The 26,615-nt window shown below is 45.2% G+C and overlaps 1 protein-coding gene and 1 long non-coding RNA gene across 4 annotated transcripts in view; one reads left to right on the top strand and one right to left on the bottom strand.

Moving 5' to 3' along the window:
* nsun5 (NOP2/Sun RNA methyltransferase 5) overlaps positions 1–19,881 on the bottom strand; it is a 45,771-nt gene extending 25,890 nt beyond the window's left edge. Inside the window, exons 1-6 of one of the 3 annotated variants that reach the window (XM_072469308.1) lie at positions 19,727–19,881; positions 18,416–18,538; positions 13,670–13,841; positions 8,223–8,331; positions 3,541–3,679; positions 1,849–1,964 (exon numbers count right to left, since the gene is read on the bottom strand). In XM_072469308.1, coding sequence (XP_072325409.1) covers positions 1,849–1,964; positions 3,541–3,679; positions 8,223–8,331; positions 13,670–13,841; positions 18,416–18,538; positions 19,727–19,819 — 752 coding nt within the window. In that variant the 5' untranslated portion in view covers positions 19,820–19,881. Of the gene's footprint in view, positions 1–1,848; positions 1,965–3,540; positions 3,680–8,222; positions 8,332–13,669; positions 13,842–18,415; positions 18,539–19,612 lie in introns of all 3 variants that reach the window. The other 2 variants (XM_072469309.1, XM_072469306.1) reach the window with 2 other exon arrangements.
* Positions 19,882–19,952: 71 nt separating this feature from the next.
* Positions 19,953–25,434, top strand: LOC140386715 (uncharacterized). Its single transcript, XR_011933659.1, has 3 exons — positions 19,953–20,203; positions 20,318–20,604; positions 25,176–25,434. It is a non-coding gene; the product is annotated as an uncharacterized lncRNA (long non-coding RNA).
* The last annotated feature ends 1,181 nt before the right edge of the window (positions 25,435–26,615 follow it).

Below are 26,615 nucleotides of genomic sequence, written 5' to 3'. Positions count from 1 at the left end.
TTGCCTATAATTATGCTCTCGATTTATACTGGAAATATTAATCACATGGAGGTGGAAAGAGAATAGACTGAAGGGGGAAAGTTAAACGCTGAACAAATCAGACTGACCTCAAGACGAGAAGAAATAGGAGCTGGAAATGACATAGCACAGCCAGGAGGAACGGGCGGGGGGGGGGGGGGGGGGGGGGGGGGGAAAGAGGCACTGCACAATTAAAGATCCACTGGAGCAATTTGTTCGAATGTGAACATGGACAACAGGAAAAAAAATGACCACATTCATACCCTGGCTTTGGCAAAACTTTCATCAATTTGTTGAAAGTGTGTGTTTATTTAGAAAGGGACCAATGGTACTTTGGATTTTATAAATAAGGACACGGGGTGCAAGACTAAAACAGTCATGATGAATTTGTAGCAGATTGTGCCTAGACCACAGGTGGAGTGCAGCGTGCAGTTCTGAATGACCAGTTCTCAGAAAGGCATTAAAACTACAGGGCATGTGGTGTAGATTCACCAGTACCCTGCCAGGAAATAGAAACTACAGTCTGCAGAACAAACCCAAAACGTTGGGGCTACACTTGAGCAGAATAGGACTAAGAGGAGTTGCAAGAGAAATGATGAAGGGTGACAAGGAAAAAGAATATGTCCTCTGGATAGGGGAAGTGGATGAGGGGGGTCAGCAATTTAATATCGCTTATGATAGAGGGAAGAGAGAGGTCAAGAGAACTGTCTTTACTCAGATTGCTGGAAAGCAGCATGTGTTAAAAGCAATATTCTTTTAACCAAATATTCGCTAAATATTTTAAACCAAGTATAAAGTAGGTTTCCAGGGAGAAATGTTTGGATTATTCAGCAACACATTGAATCAACGAACCTCCTCCAATGCTGTAACATCTATGGTTCTTAATATTTTATGCATATTTTCTATTTGCTGTTTTCACGCCAATTGTATTGGACCAGTATTAAAAATTATACTAAATCTTGTGCTCGTCTCTCTCAACAGCTCCATTGAATTTCCACACTTGTTTAGAGTTCTGTCCTGCTGTTCCCCTCTCCCGTGATGCTCTCACAACCTTGATCTGAACCGCCCTCACCCCAGTGATAATCCCGCAGAGTTTCCCATGATACTGAAAGAAAGGGTTGGCGTTCTCATCCTGTCTGCGTCTATTATTCTTAGAGTTATCCATGATCGCCCGCAGGATTAATAGCAGTTATCAGTGATCCCCACACTAATAGTCATAGAATAGAATCATAGACTCTCTACAGTGCAGAAGGAGGCCATTCGGCCCATCGAGTCAGCACTGACCCTTCGAATGACTACTCAGGCCCACTCCCTCTATCCTGGTAACCGCATAACCAAACCTGCAGATCCCGGGACACTAAGGGTCAATTTATCATGGCCAATCCACATAACTTGCACTTGGGCTGTGGGAGGAAACCGGAGCACCTGGAGGAAACCCATGCACACGGGGAGAATGTACAAACTCCACACAGACATTGACCCAAGACCGGAAATGAACCAGTGTCCCTGGCGCTGTGATGCAGCAGTGTTTCCCAACATGCCACCCCAGAGCTTCCCCAATTCTTCCTCAGTTATCCTCTGATACCATTGCTTGAATGTCACTACGTCCCTCAAGTCAAGCTCAGTCAAGAATGGATCAAGTAAAAAAGGTTCAAGTGTCACCGACAACAAGAGAGCTTCAGTTTATAATGAAAGATTTTGTAAAGTGTAATGGAGATGTTTTGCGGGAGAGCCATTTGTTCTAATAGGTAGGTGTGGGTGTGGGGGGTGTATTTGCAAAATTAATTCCTTTCCCTCAGTCTTGTTTGATGTACTACGGCCAAGACTTACCCTTTATTACAGAGAATAGCAGCAAGGTGGCTGGTCTTGTTTCCGGGGGCTGCACATGCGTCAATCACGTGAGAACCTGTTGGTGGGTTTAAGAGATGCGCTGGGAGACAACTGGCCTGGAAATTGGAAAAAGGGGAAAATTAGGCATTTGCTGGATCTATGCCAATTCTGCCCAAGAAAGCTGGCTATAGTGAATGATTCAGTCAGAAGGAATGTCTTACGCCACAGCAATTGCTTCATTAGCAGAGACTACAGCTAGTCCACAATATACAACAGTAAATCTGTCAGCCGTTTACAAAGTAACAACATCAGCAACAAAAGAACTGACGCGTAAACCTTCTGCAGATACACCAATTCATAAAACTTCCGCAGAATAAAAAGCTGGACACATTGTTCCTCTCGCCTGGATAGCTCACTTGCAGGTGGCTAACTATTCAACAAACCAGGGTTTCTACATCAAGAAAGTCCGTACCCATTGATGTGCCAGCACGACTTCCTGAAATTCACATCACCAAATTTAGGAAAGTCAATTATGACCCATCATTTAATCAGAGGAAGCATTTCAATATATACATTGGATGAAGGTGGATGTACTTTACTTACATTTCCAGAAGACATTTGATAAGGTGCCACATAAAAGGTTATTGCGGAAAACAAAAGCTTGTGTGGTGGGGATAACATATTGTCATGGATAGAAGATTAGCTAGCTAACAGAAACAAAGAGTAGGCATAAATGGGTCTTTTTCTGGTTGGCAAGATGTAACGAGCAGTGTGCCACAAGGATCAGTGCTGGCACCACAAATGTTTATAATTTATACCAATGACTTAAATGAAGGAATACATAGTTGCCAAATTTGCTGACGACACAAAGATAAGAAGGAAAGTAAGTTGTGAAGAGGACATAAAGAGACTACAAAAAGATATGGAGACTACAAAAAGATAAGCGAGTGGGCAAAGATCTGACAAGTGAAGGATAATGTGGGAAAATGTGAAGTTGTCCATTTTGGCAGGAAGAATAAAAAAATAAACATTGCTTAACTGTTGAGTGTTTGCAGAGCTCGGAGGTTCAGAGGGATCTGGATGTCCTAGTGCATGAATCACAAAAGGCAAGTAGGCAGAGACAGCAAGTAATTAGGAAAGCTAATAGAATGTTATCATTTATTACAAGGAGAATTGAATGCAAAAGTAAGGAGCTTATGCTGGTACAGGGCACGAGCGAGACCATATTTGGAGTACTGTGTACAATATTGGTCTCCTAATTTAAGGAAAGATGTAAACACATTGGAAGCAATTCAGAGAAGGTTTACCAGACTAATACCTGGAATGGATGATGTGGATAGATTCTTGGTAAGCAAGGGGGTGATAGGTTAACAGGGATAGGAGGGGTGCAGATTTGAGATTACTATCAAATTAGCCATGATCTTATTAAATTGTGGAGGTTTGAGGGACTGAATGGGCCACTGCTCCTTGTTTGTATGTTCGATCCCCAAGTTTTGAAGCAAAATTGAAGAATATTACTCTTGTCTTCACTGTTGCCCTACACCGCAATACTCACAACCTCTCTTCTCAATAGATGCATTTAATCTCCTCACTCTATTCGGAAGGTAAAAGCTTTCCATTATATACATCACTTCCTAGGAAATCTTTGCAGCCACTATTTTTCCAGAATCCACTGTATGTGACCATGCTTACCTTATCCTGCAGAATGATATGCCCTGCTGTGTATAAGAAATGTTCATGGAGATCGATCTTCGGATGAAAAACCAGCAATTCTGGGAGGTGGAGGTCACCAATGAACTGTTTCCGACCGAGGTGCTTCAGATCAGCTACACTGTGTGATAGAGAGTTTAAGTGCGGGAATGCTGGACATAAACCTGAGTAAATACCTGTTAGGTTTGCATAAATAATTGCCACAATAATCAAACTGATGATTTGGAACAAACATAAAGTAGGAAATTAGTCTGGTTAATGGATACGTAAGGGAACTATCCTGCATGTATAATCTTAGGCTCTTGAGCAAGTGACATCTCAAGCAGACAATGGAAAGTCCCATCATGTAGTGTACCTAGGGCAGCACGGTAGCACAAGTGGCTAGCACTGTGGCTTCACAGCGCCAGGGTCTCAGGTTCGATTCCCCGCTGGGTCACTGTCTGTGCGGAGTCTGCACGTTCTCCGCGTGTCTGCGTGGGTTTCCTCCGGGTGCTCCGGTTTCCTCCCACTGTCCAAAGACGTGCAGGTTAGGTGGATTGGCCATGCTAAATTGACCTTAGTGTCCAAAAGGTTAGGAGGGGTTATTGGGCTATGGGGGTAGGGTGGAAGTGAGGGCTTATGTGGGTCGGTGCAGACTCGATGGGCCGAATGGCCTCCTTCTGCACTATGTTCCAAACAGAAAATAAGTCTTTGGTAAAGTTCCACATGAAAGGCTGCTAAACACAGCTGAGCATTGAATGAGGTTCCTAGCTAAAACTTGGGAAGTGAATTTTAAAAACCAGCTATAAGAAAGGAAGTAGTGGGTTGTATCTCAAACAATGACGAATCGGACTACAGAAGGGAGATAAATCACTTGGTTGCATGATTTACCGAAAACAACCTCTCTCACAGCCTGGTATGGCAATTGCTCGGCCCAAGATCGCAAGAAACTGCAGAGTGTGGTGAACTCAGCCCAACGCATCACGCAAGCTTGCCACCCCCACATTGATTCTGTATACACCTCCTGCTGCCTCAGGAAGGCAGACAGCATTATCAGCGATCCCTCCACCCAGGCTTTGCCTTCTTCCAGACCCTTCCATGAGGCAGAAATACAGAACTCTGAAGACCCGCAGATCCAGACATAGGAATAGCTTCTTCCCCACAGCTACTAGACTCAACGACTCTCCCTCGGACTGATCTGTTCCCTGTAAGAATACTATTCCAACTTCCTATGCTCCTCTTGTTCATGTATTTGCTTTGTTTGGCACCTTGTTCCGCACTGTAACCAATCACTGTATGTCGATGTACCATTTGTCAATGTACTCTGTCGATTTTTCTTTTTTTGTCTACTATGTAGCTACTGTGTACGTTCCCTTGGCCACAGAAAAATACTTTTCACTGTACTTCGGTACATATGACAATAAAACAAATCAAATCAAATCAGTGCGTACAAGGTAAGGGGAGTCAGTACTGGGAAATGTCCCAGTATTGGTGCTGGATCTGGAACTAAAAGAGTAGGTGGTTATTTGCTCATTATACTAAACAGCTGGAAAGTCATGTCTGAAGGAGCAGGCGAGATACAAGAAAGGCCTTAACAGCATTAAAAATAGGAATAGCTTTAACAAATGTAATTCAGTACAAATTGCTGCGCAATGGTAGTCACCGGAAGACATGAGAAAAGCACTGATTGGTGCTGCTGCGGCAAGGGAAGGATGAAAGAGATTGGGTGAGAGCAGACTCGGCACTGATAAGTCAGTGCAGGCAGTAAATCAACACAACAATGTTGTATTTTTCTTTTTGGCATAATAATAGAGGAGACTCGGGTACAGAAACAAAGAAAATTACAGCACAGGAACAGGCCCTTCCACCCTCCAAGCCTGCACCGACCATGCTGCCCGTCTGAACTAAAGCCCCCAATCCTTCCGGGGAACCATTTCCCTCTATTCCCATCCTATTCATGTATTTGTCAAGGCGCCCCTTAAAAGTCACCATCGTATCTGCTTCCACTACTTTCCCCAGGCAGCGAGTTCCAGACTCCACCACCCTGTGTAAAAAAAACTTGCCAATTTTTAATCTCAGTAACAGGCCGATGAAGGCAAGCATGCCGTATGCCTTCTTGACTACCTTCTCCACTTGCATTGCCACTTTCAGTGAACTGTGTACCTATACACCCCGATCCCTCTGCCTATCAATGCTCTTGAGGGTTCTGTCATTTACTGTACATTTCCCATCTGACCTTCCAAAATGCATTACCTCATATTTGTCCGGATTAAACTCCATCTCTCCACCCAAGTCTCCAACCAATCTAAATCCTGCTGTATCCTCTGACAGTCCTCATCGCTATCTGCAATTCCACCAACCTTTGTGTGGTCCGCAAACTTACTAATCAAACCAGTTACATTTTCCTCCAAATCATTTAAATAAATTATAAACAGCAAATGTCCCAGCACTGATCCCTGAGGAATGCCAGTCATAGCCCTCCATTCAGAAACACGCCCTTCCATTGCTATCCTCTGTCGTCCATGACCAAGCCAGTTCTGCACCCATCTTGCCAGCTCACCTTTGATCCCGTGCAACTTCACCTTCTGTACCAGTCTGCTATGAGGGACCTTGTCAAAGGCCTTACTGAAGTCCATGTAGACAACATCCATTGCCCTAACCTCAATCATCTTCATCACTTCCTCGAAAAATTCAATCAGGTTAGTGAGACACGACCTCTCCTACACAAAACCATGTTGCCTCTCGGTAATACGTCAACTTATTTGCAAGTGGGAGTGAATCCTGTCTCGAAAGATTTTCTCCAATAATTTCCCTCCCACTGACGTAAGGCTCACCGGCCTGTAATTACTTGGATTATCCCTGCTACCTTTCTTAAACAAAGGAACAACATTCTCCATCCTCTGGGACCTCCCATGCAGCCAGTGAGGATACAAGGATTTCTCCCCATGCCCCAGCAATTTCCTCCCTTGCCTTTCTCAGTATTCTGGGGTATATCCCATCAGGCCCTGGGGACCCGTCTACCTTAATATTTTTCCAGAACCCCCAATACGTCCTCCTTTTTGATCTCAACATGACCCAAACTATCTATACTCCCTTCCCCAGACTCATCATCCACCAAGTCCTTCTCTTTGGTGAATACTGACGCAAAATACTAATTTAATACCTTGCCCATTCCCTATGGCTCCATGCATAGATTCCCTCCCCTGTCCTCGAGTGGGCCAACCCTCTCCCTGGCTACCCTCTTGCTCTTTATATATGTATGAAAAGCCCTGGGATTTTCCTTAATCCTGCTGGCCAATGACTTTCCGTGACCCCTTTTAGCCCGCCTGACTCCTTGCTCAAGTTTCTTTCTACTTTCCTTGTATTCCACACTTTGTGCGTTCCCAGCCTTCTAGCCTTGACAAATGGTTCCTTTTTCTTTTTGACTAGGCTCACAATATCTCTCGCCATCCAAGGTTCCCGAAACTTACGATACTTATCCTTCATCCTTATCCTTCATCCTTACAGGAACATGGCGGTCCTGAATTCCTATCACCCTACACTTGAAAGCTACCCACATGCCATATGTTGATTTGTCCTCAAACATCCTCCCCACATTCTCCCCGTGTCTGCGTGGGTTTCACCCCCACAACCCAAAGATGTGCAGGGTAGGTCGATTGGCCACGTTAAATTGCCCCTTAATTGGAAAAAAATAATTGGGTACTCTAAATTTATTTTTAAAAAGAAAAACATCTGCCCCCAATCTACATTCTTCAGTTCCTGCCTAATATTGTTGTAATTTGCCTTCCCCCAATTTATCATCTTCACCCGAGGACTGCACTTATCTTTATCCACCAGTACCTTAAAGCTTACTGAATTGTGGTCACTGTTCCCAACTGCTCCCCTACTGAAACGTCCACCACAAAGGATCATTTATTGGCCAATGTGTTGGGAGAGCACAACTTCTGAGACGGGACACCGGATCAGACTCTACCCCAATCGAAAATCAAGTAACATTTATACATTGCAGATCACATGGGCAAAGACATGGTTTACATTTGAGCATTGTCTGGGGCAACTTTACATTTAAACAAGTTGCAGGTGTGCACTCAGGCAGAGTGAGTATTATCTACCCTTATCTTTCTATGACCCTTTCCCAATCTCTGTCTTTGTTGTTAGAACAGTTAGATGTGTTTGGTCTATAGGTTAAACTGTAAAAACCTTTATTCTGACTTCTTGCAGATGGTGCCACAAAAAAACAAATTAAGAACCAGTTAGACGGAAAACATGTTGTTATACTCTTATTCTGAGGACATGCAGATGGTGTCACATCAGCATTCAGTTAGCATTGTTTGTGTCCATTTGCCACAGCAGCATATTAATGGTTGACATATTTGTAAAATTATCCTCTGCTGCTCTAGTATATTATACTACACTACATAAATTCAAAAATCTCCAAGAATAATTGTTGATTTCCCAAAATCATTGTTAGTAAACCCTATTCAATTGCCTCCCTACAACAACAGACATAATGCTGATCTATATTGTCAAATTGCTAATGTGTGAAACCTTAATGCTGTGTGCTGTGGTCTGACTGTTCTAGATCCTCTCAATGACAGTCAGGGGGCTCTGGTAACTTGCCCCATTCTGTACAACACTCTTTGAACTAATTTCATGCTTGGCACTGAAGTAACGATCTAACATACCTGGTGGCCTGCCCCAGGTAAGTGTAATCCTCACGTTTGAAGTAGTCAATCACATCCTCCACGGTGTTTTTCAGCAGGTTCACCCGGACATAGCGAGGCAGCTGGCAACCTGGGATAAAAGAAAGGGATTTGAGGAGAAAATCCAGCAGCCAATGCCAACATAACATGAGGCAATCAGAGTGTAAGAGGGAGGGAAATGGGTGCAAGACGTTTCTGCTTTGCTCCAGGTACAGGCCCTAATGCGATTAACTGAGCCACTATCACAAAGCTGACGGGAATCCACACCCAACTACGGCAACAGAAAACTATTTGGGCCTGGCGTTTGCAGTGAGCAGCAAAGCAACGGTGATGGCGGTGAACCTCGAAGTGAAACGCACAAGAGATCGAGCGATCTCTGTGGCAAGACTTTCACCTCCTATCAATGACGACCACGTTTCCTAACTGGGAAAATTCCAGATTGGAACTGGAGTGATGTCACCAAGATGTCCAAGCAGCCAAACGCATTAAAGGATTTTTGCAGACCTCATCCAGGAAAGCACTAAAATAAAACCACTTGTAAAATTTTCTACACTGAGCAGATTAGGACACTTCCACTGGCTGGAGAACTCGGGGGGGGGGGGTTCAATGATTTATTAGTAAATCATTGAACCGCACTCCACGAGTACAAAGTTACTTTTTTTTTAAATCACATTACCATTAAAATCCCAGTTACCCCTGATTGAACGAGATGGAACTGTTAATGGGGGTTTTAACAATGATTTAAGAATGCGAAAGTTGAAATCTTGGCTGATTTGATTGACTGTCAGCTCGGTGAAGAACCCACTGCATAGCCAGTGTTGGAGCCTCGAATGACAGACTGCAACATCAGGAATTCCACAATAATCTGCATGTCTGACATCCTGAAGTTGTGGTCAGTTTCAGAAGGGTAATCATGGCGAGCACGAACAGTTCACTCTTAACCATGGTGATCAACCATCCCGTATTTTAGGAGGCTGTCCCCGATTTTGACTCTTCGCCTCACGGGTCCTTATTTCTAGGAAGGCCTGTGGGAGAGACTGACACTGGGTGTCTCCTCTTTCCTTTAATTCTTCATTTATTCTAGTGAGCATGCACACTGGGGCCAATACACTCACCAACACCACCCCCACCCTGCTCTTAATGTCACCGGCAACACCCCCACCCTGCTCTTAATGTCACCGGCAACACCCCCACCCTGCTCTTTTGTTTTTAAATTTAGAGTACCCAATTATTGTTTTTTCCAATTAAGGGGCAATTTAGCATGGCCAATCCACCTAACCTGCACATCTTTGGGCTGTGGGGGTTAAATCCACGCAGACATGGGGAGAATGTGCAAACTCCACACGGACAGTGACCCAGGGCCGGGATTCGAACCAGAGTCCGCAGCGCCGCAGTCCCAGTGCTATCCACTGCTCCACATGCCGCCCTCCCCACTCTGCTCTTAATGTCAGTGGAACCTGCCCACCTCCTTCCCTTCCCAATTCAAGTGTCCCTTATTTTATTTCATCAAAGTTGGTCATCCTGCCTTGATGCACCTCCAAAATCAAGCCCAGTGCCTTTGAATTTGCTTTGTGGGCGGCACGGTAGCCCAGTGGTTATCACTGTTGCTTCACAGCACCAGAGTCCCAGGTTCGATTCCCGGCTTGAGTCACTGTCTGTGCGGAGTCTGCACATTCTCCCCATGTCTCCGTGCGTTTCCTCCGGGTGCTCCGGTTTCCTCCCACAAGGCATACTTGTTATTTTTAGATGAACTGGACATTCTGAATTCTCCCTCAGTGTACCTGAGCAGGTGCCGGAGTATGGCGCTAGAACAAGCTCCGGTTGGTGCTAGAACAAGCTCCTCTACAAAACTGTCCCAAAAACATGATGAACTCATTATCCAGACTACCTTTGCCAATCGGATTCATCTAATCTAATGCAGATTTAAATCACTCATGATTATCACAGTACCTTTCTGACAAGCACGCATTATTGCTTTCTGTATAGGCAGCACGGTGGCGCAGTGGGTTAGCACTGTGCCCTCATGGCGCCGACGCCCCAGGTTCGATCCCTGCTCTGAGTTACTGTCCGTGTGGAGTTTGCACATTCTCCCCAGGTTTGCGTGGGTTTCACCCCCACAACCCTAAAGATGTGCAGGGTAGATGGATTGGCCATGCTAAATTGCCCCTTAATCGGAAAAAAATGAATTGGGTATTCTAAATTAAAAAAAATATATATTGCTTCCTGTATTGCCCATCCTACAGCACGGTCACTGTTAGGGGCCTATAAACCATTCCCACAAGTGACTTTATAATAATAATAATCTTTATTGTCACAAATAGGCTTACATTAACACTGCAATGAAGTTACTGTGAAAAGCCCCTCGTCGCCACATTCCGGCGTCTGTTCGGGTACACAGAGGGAGAATTCAGAATGTCCAATTCACCAAACAGCACGTCTTTCGGGACTTGTAGGAGGAAACCGGAAAACCCGGAGGAAACCCACGCAAACACGGGGAGAACACAGATTCTGCACAGACAGTGACCCAAGCTGGGAATCAAACCTGGGACCCTGGCGCTGTGAAGCAACAGTGCTAAGCACTGTGCTACCATGCCGCCCACTTCTCCCCATTACTATTTCTCAGCTCTACCCAAACTGATTCTACTTCTTGATCTCCAGTACTACGGTAATCTCTCTGTTCTGTATCAACGTCATCCTCAATCAATAAAGCTACCCCTCCCAGCCGGGGTTGGCGCGGAGGCAGATGTTGTAGCCTTCACCTCGTTGATCGCCCCAAGGCGGATTCTGTTAGGGTGGAGATCAACCTCTCCACCCTGTGCCCTGGCGTGGTGGGGGGGGATCTGCTGGAATTCTTGATGCTTGAAAAGGTCAAATTTGAACTGAGGGAAGGATGGAGGGGTTCTACAATTCATGGACATTATTCATTATGCACTTTCGAGAATTGGATCACATCGAACATTGAGGGGGGGGGAGAAGAGCTGGGAGGGTTGAGGGGGGGGACTGTGTGTGTTAATGGTGACTATGGGTGATTCCTGATTCCTTTTTGTCATTTGTGTATGTTAACATGCGAGCTAATCTTTGGGGTTTGGTGGGAGGATGGGATCGTTGTTATTGGTATGGGGATTGACATTGCATTCGTTATTGATTATTGATTATTGTTGGGTCTAAATTTGGGAGAAAACGTGAAAAAGGAGAATAAAAATATTTTTAAAAATAAATAAAGCTACCCCTTCACCTTTTCCTGGTTTCCCATCCTTCCCAGCTGTCATATGCCAATGAGTATTCAGATCCCAGTCCTGGTCATTCTGCAGCCATGTCTATCAGATCCATCAGGGAAAATAGTGATGACATGAAAATATCAGTGAAATTGAATAAATTGGAATGTCTTCTGTTGGATATATATTTTTTTTAAATTATTGGAAAATGTAACCTGCTTCAAGACAGGGACAATTTGGTTGTGTTAATAGAACTAATGCTTTTAATATGTTGATGAGCCTAGCAATACTGCAACCAGATGTTTACCTAAGGCAAGCTGGTAACAATGGGGGACAGAACATAACGGGGTTGAATAAGGTCTAAGAGGTTCAAAGGAAGAGACAAGGTGCAAACCTTGCATTTAACCTTCTAAAAGGTAGGCGTACAAAATTAAGGTGATCAAGTTTGACTTTTGAAGCGGTTAGTTGAGATAAGGAAAGATCAAAAGGCAAAAACTGTATATCAGAAGCATTCAACCTATGCAGGAGTACAGTTTTTAAAAAAAATAATAATTTAGAGTACCTAATTCATTTTTTCCAATTAAGGGGCAATTTGGAGCGGCCAATCGACCTACCCTGCACATCTTTGGGTTGTGGGGATGAAACCCACGCAAACACGGGGAGAATATGCAAACTCCACACAGACAGTGACCCAGAGCCGGAATCGAACCTGGGACCTCAGCGCCGTGAAGCAACAGGGCTAACCCACTGCGCCACCGTGCTGCCCGGAAGAGTACAGTTTGAGACCTCAGCCAACAGCAGAAATGCCTGTTTTAGCTCCCAGCAATTTGTGTCACTGAAGAAAGCCTGCCTTGTAAGGCCAGTTGTTTTGTTCTAACTCAGAAGCAACTTCAAAGAGATATAACAACCTTGTTTCGTAACTGTATCCGACAAGATGTTGTTATGACTCCCCCAAAGGAGTTTGAATCTGCACTGTATTAGATTCTCCTCCTACACCTTGGAATATGAACTCCCAAGATGATTAGAGGGCAGAGCTTCCTCCCAATTGGAGGACCCAACCACAGAATATAAACCCCGGCCTGGGAACAGGTTGGGGAAGAGGACCCTGAGGGCGAGTGGAGTGAGAGAGTATTGTATTAAGGAGTAGCAGTAGAATAAACCAAGTGTAATTTGCCTGTTTGGCTTCGTGTGGAATCCTCACCTTCATTCACAACAGATGTGCAAATTTGGGGAGAATTTGCTCTGAAGATAGTGAAATAAAGGTGTTTGGAAATGGGTAAAGTTAGTGAAACTGTGTATAGATAGCCATTGTTTTAGTTAAATGTACTTCTGGTTGACTTTATTGTTGAATAAATATTTATTTTATTTAAAATCATCAGAAAATGTCTGGGACATCATTCTCTTGATCTCAAATCTTTCGTCATATTATACCAAATCGAAAAATACAATTGAGAGCAGTTGTTTCACGTTTCTCTTCTGGGATATGGAGTAACTCGGCGTTTACTATCAGATGTGTTCTTAACAGATCACACAGATTTATTTTGGTTTTTGCTCTCAATTCCTCTGTTTTGATTCAAATTCCACATACATTCACATACAGAGCCTTTAGTTCTGTCTTTACACTATTTTTGTACCTTCTGGACATATCTGATGGCGCACTCTTAGGTTTGTACACTCTGTCCCTTCCTGCCTCGCTCTCATAATAATTTCCCTTATTCCTACCTTGTCCTCTTGCCTTATCGTCTCTATTCAATTTGTCACATCTTCCCAATTTAAAAAAAATTGTTTCCAAATAAGGGCCAATTTAGCATGGCCAAACCACCTACCCTGCACATCTCTGGGTTGGGGGGGGGGGGGGGGGGGGGGGTGAGACCCACGCAGATACAGTGAGAATGTGCAAACTCCACATGGACAGTGACCCGGAGCCGGGATCGAACACAGGTCATTGGCACCGAGAAACAGCAGTGCGAACCACTGCGTCGCCGTGCCGCCCTCGCCTTCCCAAACTTGATCTATTTTCTCACATTTACTATTTCTGGCCTCATGTTCTCAATAAAATGATTTCTCATTTTCAAATAAAACTGCAGAGATTGTACATTTAAAAGTAATGACATGACTGTGAAGTGTTAAAGGATGTTCCGAGGATATGATGCGGTACGATAAATACAAGTGGTTTCTTATCTTTAGGCTTTGCTGTGTCAGAAGGATCCATACCTGCTGTGCTGGAAGCTTTCGTTTCTAGAAGATCCTCATTGCAGCTGACTTTCCTTTTCACCTTCAGTCTGGCAAGTGCAGATTTTAATTGGGAACGATGTTTCATGATCAGTGCTTTCCAACTCCCACCACACTTCAAACCCTTTCCAAAGAGGAGGTCATACACCAGGACCTGTGTTTGAAAGGTCAAAGTATCCTTTTTAGGAAGGTTCTATATTAACTATCGTATCTGGAGAACTTTCCCACAAACAGAAACTCTGCTAACACTTTTATGCGCCAAATAGGTTGGGGCAGCATGGTGGAGTAGTGGTTAGCACTGCTGCCTCACGGATGCCGAGGTCCCAGGTTCAATTCCAGCTCCATGTGGAGTTTGCACATTCTGCCCATGTTTGTGTGGGTTGTGTGGATCATACAGTGCAGAAGGCCATTCGGCCCATCAAATATGCACCGACCCATTTAAGCCCTCACTTCCACCCTATTCCCGTAACCCAATAACCCCTCCTAACCTTCTTTGGTCACTGAGGGGGCAATTTATCATGGCCAATCCACCTAACCTGCACGTCTTTCGACTGTGGGAGGAAACCGGAGCACCCGGAGGAAGATGTGCAGGCTAGGTGGATTGGCCACGCTAAATTAACCCTTAATTGGAAAAAATGAATTGGGTACTCGAATTTTTTTAAAAGCTACAAATACATCAACCTGCACATTTTTACCTCCTCCACCTGCTTACATTTAAGTCTCATTTCGGTCTGAAATCCATTCTTTCAAAACAGTGGAACAACTTACAGTGAGGCATGTGGAGGGATCCAGGAGGTAGGGTTGCAGGTGCCTCAGCCTTTATCCCTGTCCAACAGGATTGAGATTCTTGCGCCCTGTGTGGATGGAATGGAGACTGCTGGGAAGATGAGCAAACTGACTACAGCACCATGGTACAGGAAGCCATTCAAGTGGGGAGAGAGAAAAGAAATGTAGTCGTAATAGGGGATAGTATAGTTAGGGACACTGTTCTCTGTGACTAGGATCAAGACTCCCGAAGGTTGTGTTGCCTACCTGGTGCCCGGGATATCTTGTCTAGGCTGCAGAGGAACTTGGAATGGGAGGGTAAAGATCCAATTGTCGTGGTCCACATTGGTACTAACGACATAGGTAGAACAAGGACAGAGGTTCTGTTAAGTGGGTATGAACAGCTAGGAGCTAAATTAAAAAGCAGAACTAAAAAGGGAATAATCTCTGCATTACTACCTGAGCCATGAGATAATTGGCACAGGATCAATAAGACTAAGGAGGTAAATGCGTGGCTCAAAGATTGGTGTGGGAGAAATGGGTTTGAATTCATGGGACATTGGCATCAGTACTGGGGAAGAGGGGATGGAGGAGGATTTTAAAAGGTGGGACATGTTGCCACTCTCGCTGGCGGGCAGGGTACAGTCGATTAAAATGGTGGTCCTCCCTAGGTTTCTTTTTGTTTTTCAATGCTTCCCAATTGTGATTACCAAGGCCTTCTTTAAGAGGGTAAGCAGGAGCATTATGGGATTTGTGTGGGCGAGTAAGACCCCGAGGGTAAGGAGGGGGTTCCTGGAGCGTGGCAGAGATAGAGGAGGGCTGGCGTTGCCGAACTTGGGTGGCTACTACTGGGCAGCCAACGTGGCGATGATCCGTAAGTGGGTGATGGAGGGAGAGGGGGCGGCGTGGAAGAGGTTGGAGATGGCGTCCTGCAAAGGAACGAGCCTGGGGGCGCTGGTGACGGCACCGCTGCCGCTCTCGCCGACGGTATACCGCGAGTCCGGTGGTGGCGGCAACGCTAAAGATCTGGGGGCAGTGGAGACAGCACAGGGGTGCGATGGGAGCCTCGGTGTGGTCCCCGATCAGAGATAACCATTGGTTTGTCCCAGGAAGGATAGATGGGGAGTTTCAGAGCTGGCATTGGGCAGGGATTAGAAGAATGGGGGACCTGTTCATCGATGGGATGTTTGCGAGCTTAGGGGCGCTGGAGGAGAAATGTGGACTACCCCCGGGAAATGCCTTCAGGTACATGCAAGTGAGGGCATTTGTGAGGCGGCAGGTGAGGGAATTCCCACTGCTCCCGGCACAGGGGATTCAAGACAGGGTGATTTCGGGCGTATGGGTCGGAGAGGGCAAGGTGTCGGCGATATACCGGGAGATGAAAGAAGACGGGGAGGCTTTGGTAGAGGAGCTGAAGGGTAAATGGGAAGAGGAGCTGGGGGAGGAGATTGAGGAGGGTCTATGGGCTGATGCCCTAAGTAGGGTTAATTCCTCTTCCTCGTGTGCCAGGCTTAGCCTGATACAATTTAAGGTGGTTCATAGAGCGCATATGACGGGGGCGAGGCTGAGTAGGTTCTTAGGGGTGGAGGACAGATGTGGGAGGTGCTCGGGAAGCCCGGCGAACCAAGTCCATATGTTTTGGTCATGCCCAGCACTGGAGGGGTTCTGGAGGGGAGTTGCGGGAACAGTATCGAAGGTGGTGAAAGTCCGGGTCAAGCCAAGCTGGGGGCTAGCACTATTTGGAGTAGTGGACGAGCCGGGAGTGCAGGAGGCGAAAGAGGCCGGTATTCTGTCCCTAGTAGCCCGGCAAAGGATCTTGTTAATGTGGAAAGAGGCGAAGCCCCCCAGCGTGGAAGCCTGGATAAATGATATGACAGGGTTTATCAAATTGGAGCGGATAAAGTTTGCCTTGAGAGGGTGTGCGCAGGGGTTCTACAGGCAGTGGTAACCGTTCCTGGACTATCTTGCGGAGCGGTAGGTGAAGGTCGGACAGCAGCAACAGCAACCTGGGGGGGGGGGGGGGGGGGGGGACACATTGTTTGTTTGGGGGTGGGGGGTTCTGGGGGGCATTTGAGCAAGGAAACGCATGAACGATCCTGAAAAATGACATGTACGGGAGGAATCCAATGTACAAAGTTCTGTATCTTATTGACTTGCCATGTTCATGTCTTGCTATGCGAGCTGTCTTTCTTTTTGTAACGGGGTGGGGGGGTTTTATGGAAATTAAATTTTTTTAAAGTACGGGGGAAAAGGGGGCCTTGTTCCAAAGGGACAGTCTTCATCTGAATCATGCTGGGACCAGAGTCTAGCAAATCGCGTAACCAGGGCTGTAGACAGGGCTTTAAACTAAATGGGGGGAGGGTTCAGTTGTAGGGGAAACTAGAAAACACAATTTAAAGGAGGAGGTAAGAATGCAGCTTAGCAATGTGGTGGCTGATTACCAGAAAATAAAGGTGAGGGACTGAACAGGTGAATGTCTTTATGCACCAAGGAATTACAGAAGAGTAGGGAAATCTAACGTTAAAACTAATTGAAAAGCTTTGTATCTAAATGCAAGAAGCATTCGTAACAAACTTAATGAGCTAATGCCACAAATAGAAACAAAAGGTCATGACTTGGTGGGGATTACTGAAACATGGTTTCAGGGAGACCAGGTCGGAGAGTTGACTATCCACGGGTACGCAGTATTTTGGAAAGATAGGGTGAGAGGAAAAGGAGTGCTGTAATGAGAAATGACACAAGCACTGGAGATCAAGATGTTGAATCAGTCTGGATAGAAATAAGAAATAACAAAGGGAAGAAGTCCTTGGTAGGAGTAATCTATAGCTCCCCAAACAGTAGTTCTACAGTGGGGTACAGTATAAACCAGGAAATACTGGGGGCTTGCAAGAAAGATACGGTAATATTTTTTTAAAATTTAGAGTATCCAATTATTTTGTTTCCAATTTTAGGGGCAATTTAGCATGGCCAATCCACCTAACCTGCACATCTTTGGGTTGTGGGGGTGAAACCCACGCAGACATGGGGAGAATGTGCAAACTCCACACTGACAGCGACCCAGAGCCGGGATTCGAACCCGGGTCCTCAGCACCACAGTTCTAGTGCTAACCACTGCGCCACATGCCGCCCCCAGCACATATACTATAGCAGAGAGTAGCAGATGTTTTAAAAATGAAGGTCCCACATGTATTACAAATAACCAGTCTCTCGCATTGTTTCCTAGGAAGCAACGTTTCTGCTGCCAGTCCATTCCATAGAATCCCTAGTGAAGGAGGCCATTTGGCCCGTTGAGTCTGCACCGATCCTCCGAAAAAACACCCTACCTCGGCTCATTCCTCTCGCCCTATCCCCGTAACCCCCCAACTAACCTGCACATCTTTGGGCATGAAGAGGCAATTTATCACGGCCAATCCACCTAACCTGCACATCTTTGGACAGTGGGAAGAACCGGAGCACCCAAAGGAAACCCACGCAGACACAGGGAGAAGGTGCAAACGCCACACAGTCACCCAAGGCCGGAATTAAACCTGGATCCCAACAATTCCTGCAACATTCCAACAATCCCTGCAGGTAAATTCCAGGAACAGATTTGAGAATTCTACACAAGGTAGTCATCTTTCTTTTGTCATTTAAATTGGGAAAACAGGGCGGCATGGTGGCTAGCACTGCTGCCTCACGGCACAGAGGACCCGGGTTCGATCCCGGGTCACTGTCCGTGTGGAGTTTGCACATTCTCCCTGTGTCTGCATGGGTCTCACCCCCACAACCCAAAGATGTGCAGGGTGGGTGGATTGGCCACTCTAAATTGCCCCTGAATTGGAACAAAAAAAAGAATTGGGCACGGTAAATTTTTAAAAAGAAAAAAAAAAAACATGGGAAAAGATCCATGCAAGAAATGGTTAAAAGGGAAAGGAGAAAATGACCCCAAAACTCCTGTCCACTTTGCCATGTGAATGATCATACCTTGGCGACATTGATCTGCAGTTTCTTCTCCTTCTTTAACAGGTCTGTTGTGTTAATAATTTCCTCCAACACGGGAGTATATTTCAGTGTTTCACACACCAACGCAAACAGCTGCTTAATATTCTGAAAGACAGGGACACAATACTATGACCATTTTCTGTTGGACTCAACCCACCTACTTTTCCCCTTCAAGTTCCCTTGGTCCAGAATTGGCCGACATGATGTACCCAAGCCTCTGTCAATGTTTTACTTGTGGATGCTGATCGAAGACTATGCAATGTGACCAAGGAGATACAGTTTTGGGTTTCTCCTGTGGAGAATGGGGAATGTATCATTTCGCCAGTCAGCAGACAGCCGAGATTGGGAATTTAATACAGTGGAAATCTGGGAAAGGTCTTTTGGACTGTCAGCCCGATCATTCCAAATTAAATCTTTGGACAAAAGCAGCAAGCACACCAGAGTTGGCTATATTGTAGGGGAATAGCATATAGAACTCTCCCTGCACTGTAAGTCAGTAATGCCATTGGAAGATCAGTTGTTCTGAACCATGCTCAGATCTCCCATAACACAGAGGGTGTCACGATATTAATGTAAAGGGAATTGGATAAAATTTGTACAGCTATGGATAAGGGCACGGAAGTGGGACTGTCAAAGAATTGACGCAGGGGCAATGGGTTAATTGGCCTCCTTCTGTGCTGCATTAGTCTATGATTGAACGCAATTATTGAGCCTTTTAAAATAAATTTAGAGTACCCAATTCATTTTTCCAATTAAGGGGCAATTTAGCGTGGCCAAACCACCCACCCTGCATATCTTTGGGTGGTGGGGGCGAAACCAACGCAAACACGGGGAGAATGTGCAAACTTCACACGGACAGTGACCTAGAGCCGGGATCGAACCTGGGCTCCCCCTGAGGCAGCAGTGCTAACCACTGCCCCACAGTGCTATTATAATGCCTTTCATAAACAAAATCTGATACACTGGGGCACAGAAACTAGGAGGGTCCCTGTTCAATCCCGAGTTCACCGATCTGCTATCGGGATGGTGATCGAGTGTTACGATTTGTCTTAATGCCCCCAAATAGGGACAGAAAAACGTGGTAAAGGCTCATGGTCACCGCTGCCGTTCCGTGATCCCAGTTCTGTGGTTTTTTTTTTGGGGGGGGAGGGGGGAAGAGGGGGTGTATGCCTCACTCACTCCCCGGGGTCTCTCTGTCTGCTCCTCTCCCGGGAGTCTCCCTCTCTCCCGGGGGTGTCCGTCGCTCGCTCTCCCCCTCGCCCGGGAGTGTCTCTCGCCCCGGGCCGCCCTCACCTTATGGCCGCTGTTATAAACCAGAGTTTTGACCGATCCCCGTTTCCCCTCCAGCTGCCCCAGGATGGCTGCCGCCTTCACATAGAGCGCCATGTTCCCAGCCGGATCATAGGTCACAACCTCTAACCCCCCCCGCCCCGCGCGCGCCCAGCTCCGTCATGTGCGACAATGGCGTAAAGGTGGAAGCTCGCTGGCTTTGCGGCAGTTCACTTTACGGCAGAAGGTCAGGACTGCAGTGAACTTACCTGAGATTTGTAAACTTATCTCAGTGCTCTATTCACTGGTAAATCTGACACCAAACTGAAGAAATAGGAATAAAAACAGAAAATGCTCAGCAGGTTACCCATTGCGCTTTGGGACAGATCCCCATTGAGTCCCCCAACATTCAGGACCAAGCTACTCGCTTTAATTCTGGACCACAGACCCATTCTGACTTCTCTATCCTCGGTCTGCTGTGCTGCTCAAATGAAGCTCAATGTAAGCTCCAGGAACAGCTTTTGATTGCATCCTTTACAGCTTTAGTTGAGTTCAGCAATTTTGGATTGTAACCTTGTACACTTTTTCTCAGTTTTGTTTTTCTTTCTTCTTTAGGCAGCTGCTCTGGGTGATTATATTTCTCGGTTGCACCTCCTCAAGACGTGAGACATTTCTTTTGTTCATCTACTTGTTCCATTGCCATGGTTCTGGCAGTCAAGAATACTGTATCAGATATTTAATGAGCAGCGGTGCAGCAAAGTGGAAAGGTCATAATCATCATGCACATCACAGGCCTCCCATCCACAAGCCTGTGTGTAGCCTTCAATAGTAATGACCATTCAAAGAACAAGGACAAAAGGAACAAGTAGAGGCCCCTACCATTGTTTTACTACGACAGAAAGGTCAGTATGAGGGACAAGCACTATCCTGCAGCAACAGTTTGCATTGTTGTAAGCTGAATAAAAATACCAGACAGAAAGTCGACAGATTGCCTGAAAACCAACTGTCTGGTATAAATCTGGACAAATGGCCACTCTACCTGTTACCACCTAGAAGAAAAACCCAGTTCAAAATGTTCAAACCCCAGTATCAATCAGTAATACTGGAGTTCCATCTTAACTATACAATTTACAGCATCTACAGTATTTTGCATTTGTAGCAGGGAATAAATGGAGATTTTACTGAGCAGCTTTTATATCTCATCCCAATTTGGCTGCACCTTTTTTTTCAACATTGTAACTCCTGCCAATACAAGGTGACCACCGACAGCGCTTCAGCAGAAATCAGCACTAAGTATGTGCGAGTGAGATAGTGTGGGGAAGGGTAAACTTTGGTATGCTTAAAAACTAGCAAGGGGGTAAATCAGGGCAGCATGGTGGCGCAGTGGTTAGCATTGCCGCCTCACGGCGCTGAGGTCCCAGGTTCAATCCCGGCTCTGGGTCATTGCCCATGTGGAGTTTGCACATTTTTCCCGGTGTTTGTGTGGGTTTCACCCCCACAACGCAAAGATGTGCAGGGTAGGTGGCTTGGCCACAATAAATTGCCCCTTAATTGGAAATAATGAATTGGGTACATTAACTTTAGAAAAAAAGGGGGTAAATCAGATAACTTTCATATCACAATAGTCCATTCTACATTTATTAACAGAGCAGATCATCACATCAGCCTGTCCAAGGCCATGGTTTTTAGCAAAATTTGTGGTAGACTACTACCAGGTATTTAATTTATTTTATTTTTAAAAATAAATTTAGTGTACCCAATTCATTTTTTCCAATTAAGGGGCAATTTAGCGTGGCCAATCCACCTAACCTGCACATCTTTTGGGCTGTGGGGGCAAAATCCATGCAAACACGGGGAGAATGCAAACTCCACACGGACAGTAACCCAGAGCCGGGATCTCAGTGCCATGAGGCAGCAGTGCTAACCACTGTGCCACCAGGTATTTAATTTATTATGGTTTACTAGCAAGGGTAAATCAATCAACCTTCAAGTCACAATAGTTTGTTCCATTCCTCCAGGTTAGAACATAAGAACTAGGAGCAGGAGTAGGCCATCTGGCCCTTCGCGCCTGCTCCGCCATTCAATGAGATCATGGCTGATCTTTTGTGGGCTCAGCTCCACTTTCCCGCCCGAGCACCATAACCCTTTATTCCTTTATTCTTCACCAGCTTTTCTAGTTTCCTCCCACAGTCCAAAGATGTGCAGGTTAGGTGGGGTTACGGGTATAGGGTGGGGGAATGGGCCTAGGTAGGGTGCTCTTTCAGAGGGTCGATTCAGGCTTGATGGGCCGAATGGCCTCCTGCACCGTAAGGATTCTAAGATTGATCTGTGATTATTTTAAACAGAGCAGCAGCAGCTTCCTTTGAGTCAGTTCAATTTCGCTGAATTATTGATTTCTGATTGGAAAATATTTTTCACATGATTTGACAATTCAAATAATGGAGTTATGGGAGTATTGGGTTTTCATATATATATTGTATTGTCTGTAAATTGTTTTGCAAGAACCGATAAATTAATGCTTTCAGCGCAGTAATATTTCCAATTGCAATGCCAGTGAGGACTGTGCATGTGGCCTGCTGCGCATCCTGCCCCCGGTAAAGATGGCGTGCAAACAACTGCACATGTGCGGCGATGGCAACAAACGCAGCCTTTTTTAAATTTGTTACCAGGATGTGGATAATGTGGGAAAGCTTAGAATTATTGTCCATCCCTAGTTAGCCTGTGAAGGTAGTGGTGACCGTTCTTAGATCGTTGCAGCCTGTGAGATGACAGTGCTCTTCCATGATGCTAGGCAGGGAATTCCAGAACACTGATTCAGCAACAACAAAGTAACAGGAATATATTTCCACATCAGTAGGATCTGTGACTTGGAAGAGAAATCAGAGGTGATATTGTTCCCTTGGATTTGCTGGTCTTGTCCTTCTTCATGGTAGAACTTGCAAAGGATGGGAGTTGTTGTTGAATTTACCTTGGTCAGTTGCTGTACTACTTCCTGTGGGTAGTACATATTCCAGCCACATTGGGGATGGCATTATTTCCGTCGTCCGAGCATAATAACGAAATTCCACAACTGCGACACTGCCTGTCTCTGTACCTCGTTCAGTCCATCTTCTACTGAAACCCATATCCAGGCTTTTTGTTCCCTTCAAACTCGACCATTCCAATGTTCCGCTGGCCAGCCTCCCATAAAATCCCTACAGTGTAGAAGGAGGCCATTCGGCCCATTGAGTCTGCACTGACATGCTGAAAGAGCACCCGACCCAGGCCCATTCCCTCCGTCTTATCCCTGTAACCACATCTAACCTGTACATCCTTGGATACTAAGGGGTAATTTTTAGCATGGCCAATCCACCTAACCTGCACATCTTTGGACTGTGGAAGGAAACTAGAGCACCCAGGGGAAACCCATGCAGACACGGGGAGAATGTGCAAACTCCCCACAGACAGTCACTCAAGTCCGGAATTGAACCCGGGTCCCTGGCACTATGAGGCAGCAGTGCTAATTACTGTGTCACCGAGCTGCCCTATCTTTCATATTGAGATTCACAGCAGTGACTAAAATATTTGATTTATACTAGTGTGTTTACAGAGGCTGAAGTCTAGTTGGTAACACAAGGTGGGCTTTGAAGGGGAGTAGAGAGCTTGAAGGATAATAATTGTCCAGTGACGGAATGGGACACAGAGGTAAATCATTCCAGTTTTGGGATAATCGGTTATATTTAATTTATTAAATCATTGTGCTTTATATTCATTCGTGGGATGTGAGCATCACTGGCAAGACCAGCATTTATTGCCCATCCTCAAATGTCCTTGAGATGTTGGTGGTGAGCCCCTTCTTAAATCTCTGCAGTCCCTGTGGTGTAGTCACACTCACAGTGCTGTTAGGAAGGGAGTTTCAGGATTTTGATCCAGCAACAGTGAAGGAATGGCGAAATGGTTCCAAGTCAGGATGGTGAGTGACATGGCAGGTGTTGGTGTTCCCTTACACCTTGCTGCCCATGTCCTTCGAGGTGATGGAGGTTGTAGGTTTGGAAGGTGCTGCCTAAGGAGACTTGACGAGTTGCAGCGGTGTGTCTTGTATATGGTACATACTGTTGCCACTGCCCACCTGTGGTGGAGGGAGTAAATGTTGAAAATGGTGGATGGGATGCTTGGTCCTGGATAGTGTGGAGCTCCAGGAGTTGTTGGAGCTGCACGCAACGGTCAGTGGAGGATATTCCATCACACTCCTGTGCCTTGTAGGTGGTGGACAGGGTTTGGGGAGTCAGGAGGTGAGTTACTCTCCAAAAGATTCCCAGCCTCTGACCTGCTCTTGTAGCCATAGTATTTATGTGGCTGGTCATGTTTAGTTTCTGGTCAATGATAACCCCCTGGATGTTGAAAGTGGGGGATTCAGTGATGGTAATGCCGTTGAAAAGGGAGGTGGCTAGATTCTCTCTAGCTGGTGATGGCCATTGCCTGGCACGAATGCTACTTGCCACTTGTCAGCCCATGCCTGGACATTGTCCGCGTCCTGCTCTTTTCATATATGTGTGTGTGTCTTCATTTTTATTATTCTTTCCCCCCGAGTTTATTAGCTAATACACTTGCTCTTTGACTTAAGAAACCCTTAGTTGATTGGCTCCTTATTAAATACATTTGAACTCGGAAAAGGCATATCCTCGTGGAAAGGAAATGTAAACCTTTGATGTGACCAACCAAGTAGGTTGAAAAAAGAGGAGCCAGTTAACCTGGTCATAACAGCCTCCTCGTGTGGCTCAGTGTCAATGTTTGCTTTATAATGGTCCTATGACATTTTATTACATTAAAGATGCTATAAAAATAGAAGTTCTTGTTGAAACAAGCTGTACACTATCTGGAGATTATAACAAACAATAGCTTGACCAAGGTGAAAAACAGTGATGTTTTATAAAAATAGTACTAGCAAATAATAAAAACTGGAAAAAGAACACTCGGTAAAGTGCACGTCCCCACGGGTGATGGCCCCAGCAATCACATGAAAACATTGTTTGCCGAGTTCCAGATTAACATGAAGGGGCAGGATCTTTTGAAGTAACTAGGTGGGGTTTTGTTTGTTGGTTCCTATTGTTATGGGTCCGGGTTTACAGAACCCCAAAGTGTTTCATGGAGTTCAACCGACCCACAGCTTTTAATAGATTGTGGTGTGGGAAGCACACGGCCCACTCTACAGGTGTGATACAGCAGAAATGGATAAGTGGTTTTTAAAACAAAACAAAGTTTATTTTATGAACTCAAGTTAACCTTTTCAAAACAAACATTGAATATCTTAACACCCATTACTTCAAAGATAACCCCAAAAGACTACAACACTAAATAATCCTTCAAACTGTTCCTTTAAACATCCAAAAGACTTCAAACCTTCAAAAACAAGAACAAATCAGGTTACATTCAATATATTTATAGTCTTTGGATTGTAGAAATCAACAGACCAGCTCTGTGTTTCTTCCTGCAGCTCTCAGCAAAACACACAGACATTCCCAGCTGCCTTCTCAAACTGAAACTCAAAAAGCAGAAGTCAGCTCAGCTACCCTCGCCCTCTGACATCACTTCAGTAATATGGTCAGCTCCATTTCTTAAAGGTACATTGCTTAAACATCCATTTCGTAACGGTACTCTCACATGACATCTCCCCCCAAGAAAAAAAAAGCCCCATCAACTTCAAGATGGTTTCATTTTTCACCTTTGCACCATCAATTAAGAAATGCACACAGTAAAAACACTTTACCGGTTCAAATAAAACAACACACGCAAACAGGTATAATAATATAGTCCTTTTTCGTTTTTCTTCCTCCAACAAAGCATCGGCTATCACGTTTTACCGTCCTGCCACATGTACTATTTTTAAATGAAATGGCTGTAACAATAAACTCCAGCAAAACAGCCTCGCATTGTTATTCCGGAATCGCTCCAAAAACGTCAACGGATTATGATCCGTATATATAATGGTGTCAGACGGATTGCTGGTCACGTAAATGTGAAAATGTTTCAAAGCCAGAACCAAACTCAAAGTCTCCTTCTCAATCGTCGAACACTTTTTCTGGTGAGAATTCAATTTCTTTGAAAAATAACCAACAGGCCGCTCTAGCCCTTCGTCGTTGTCTTGTAGAAGCACCGCACCTACGCCCACATCACTCGCATCAACAGCCACTTTGAATGGTTTGGTATAATTTGGGATGACTAACACAGGAGCAGTGGTTAACACAGCCTTCAGGCCATCAAATGCCTGTTGACACTCCGCTGTCCACTGGAATTTGTTACGATTCTTGAGCAAGTCCGTCAGTGGAGCGACCACACTGCTAACATTTGGTACAAATTTCCAGTAAAATCCACTCATACCAAGAAATCGCATTATTTCCCGTTGTGTCGAGGGTATCGGAAACTCCACAATAACTTTTGTTTTCACATCCCGTGGGACCAATTGACCCTGTCCGATTGTATGGCCAAGGAAAGTGACTTGGGCTTTTCCAAATTCACTTTTGGCGAGGTTTATCACCAAACCTGCCTCCTGAAGTCAATCGAATAACTCCATAAGATGTTTTAAATGTTATTTCCATGTCTGGCTGAAAACTACCAGATCGTCGATATATACCGCACAATTGGGTAATCCCGAAACGACTGTATTAGTTAACCGTTGAAATGTGGCTGGGGCGTTTTTCATGCCAAATGGCATAACTTTGAATTGGTATATACCATCTGGAGTCACAAAAGCTGAAATCTCCTTCGCCCTTTCGGATAAAGGTATCTGCCAGTAACCTTTATGAAAATCCAGTTTGGAAATAAAAGCTGATTGTCCCACTTTCTCAATGCAAACCTCCAAACGTGGGATAGGATAAGTGTCCGTTCTTGTAACTGCATTAACCTTTCTATAGTCCACACACAACCATTGGGTACC

The sequence above is a fragment of the Scyliorhinus torazame genome, chromosome 12, assembly GCF_047496885.1.
Source record: "Scyliorhinus torazame isolate Kashiwa2021f chromosome 12, sScyTor2.1, whole genome shotgun sequence".
NCBI lineage: Eukaryota > Metazoa > Chordata > Chondrichthyes > Carcharhiniformes > Scyliorhinidae > Scyliorhinus > Scyliorhinus torazame.
This window is presented reverse-complemented; position numbering and strand designations above follow the sequence as displayed.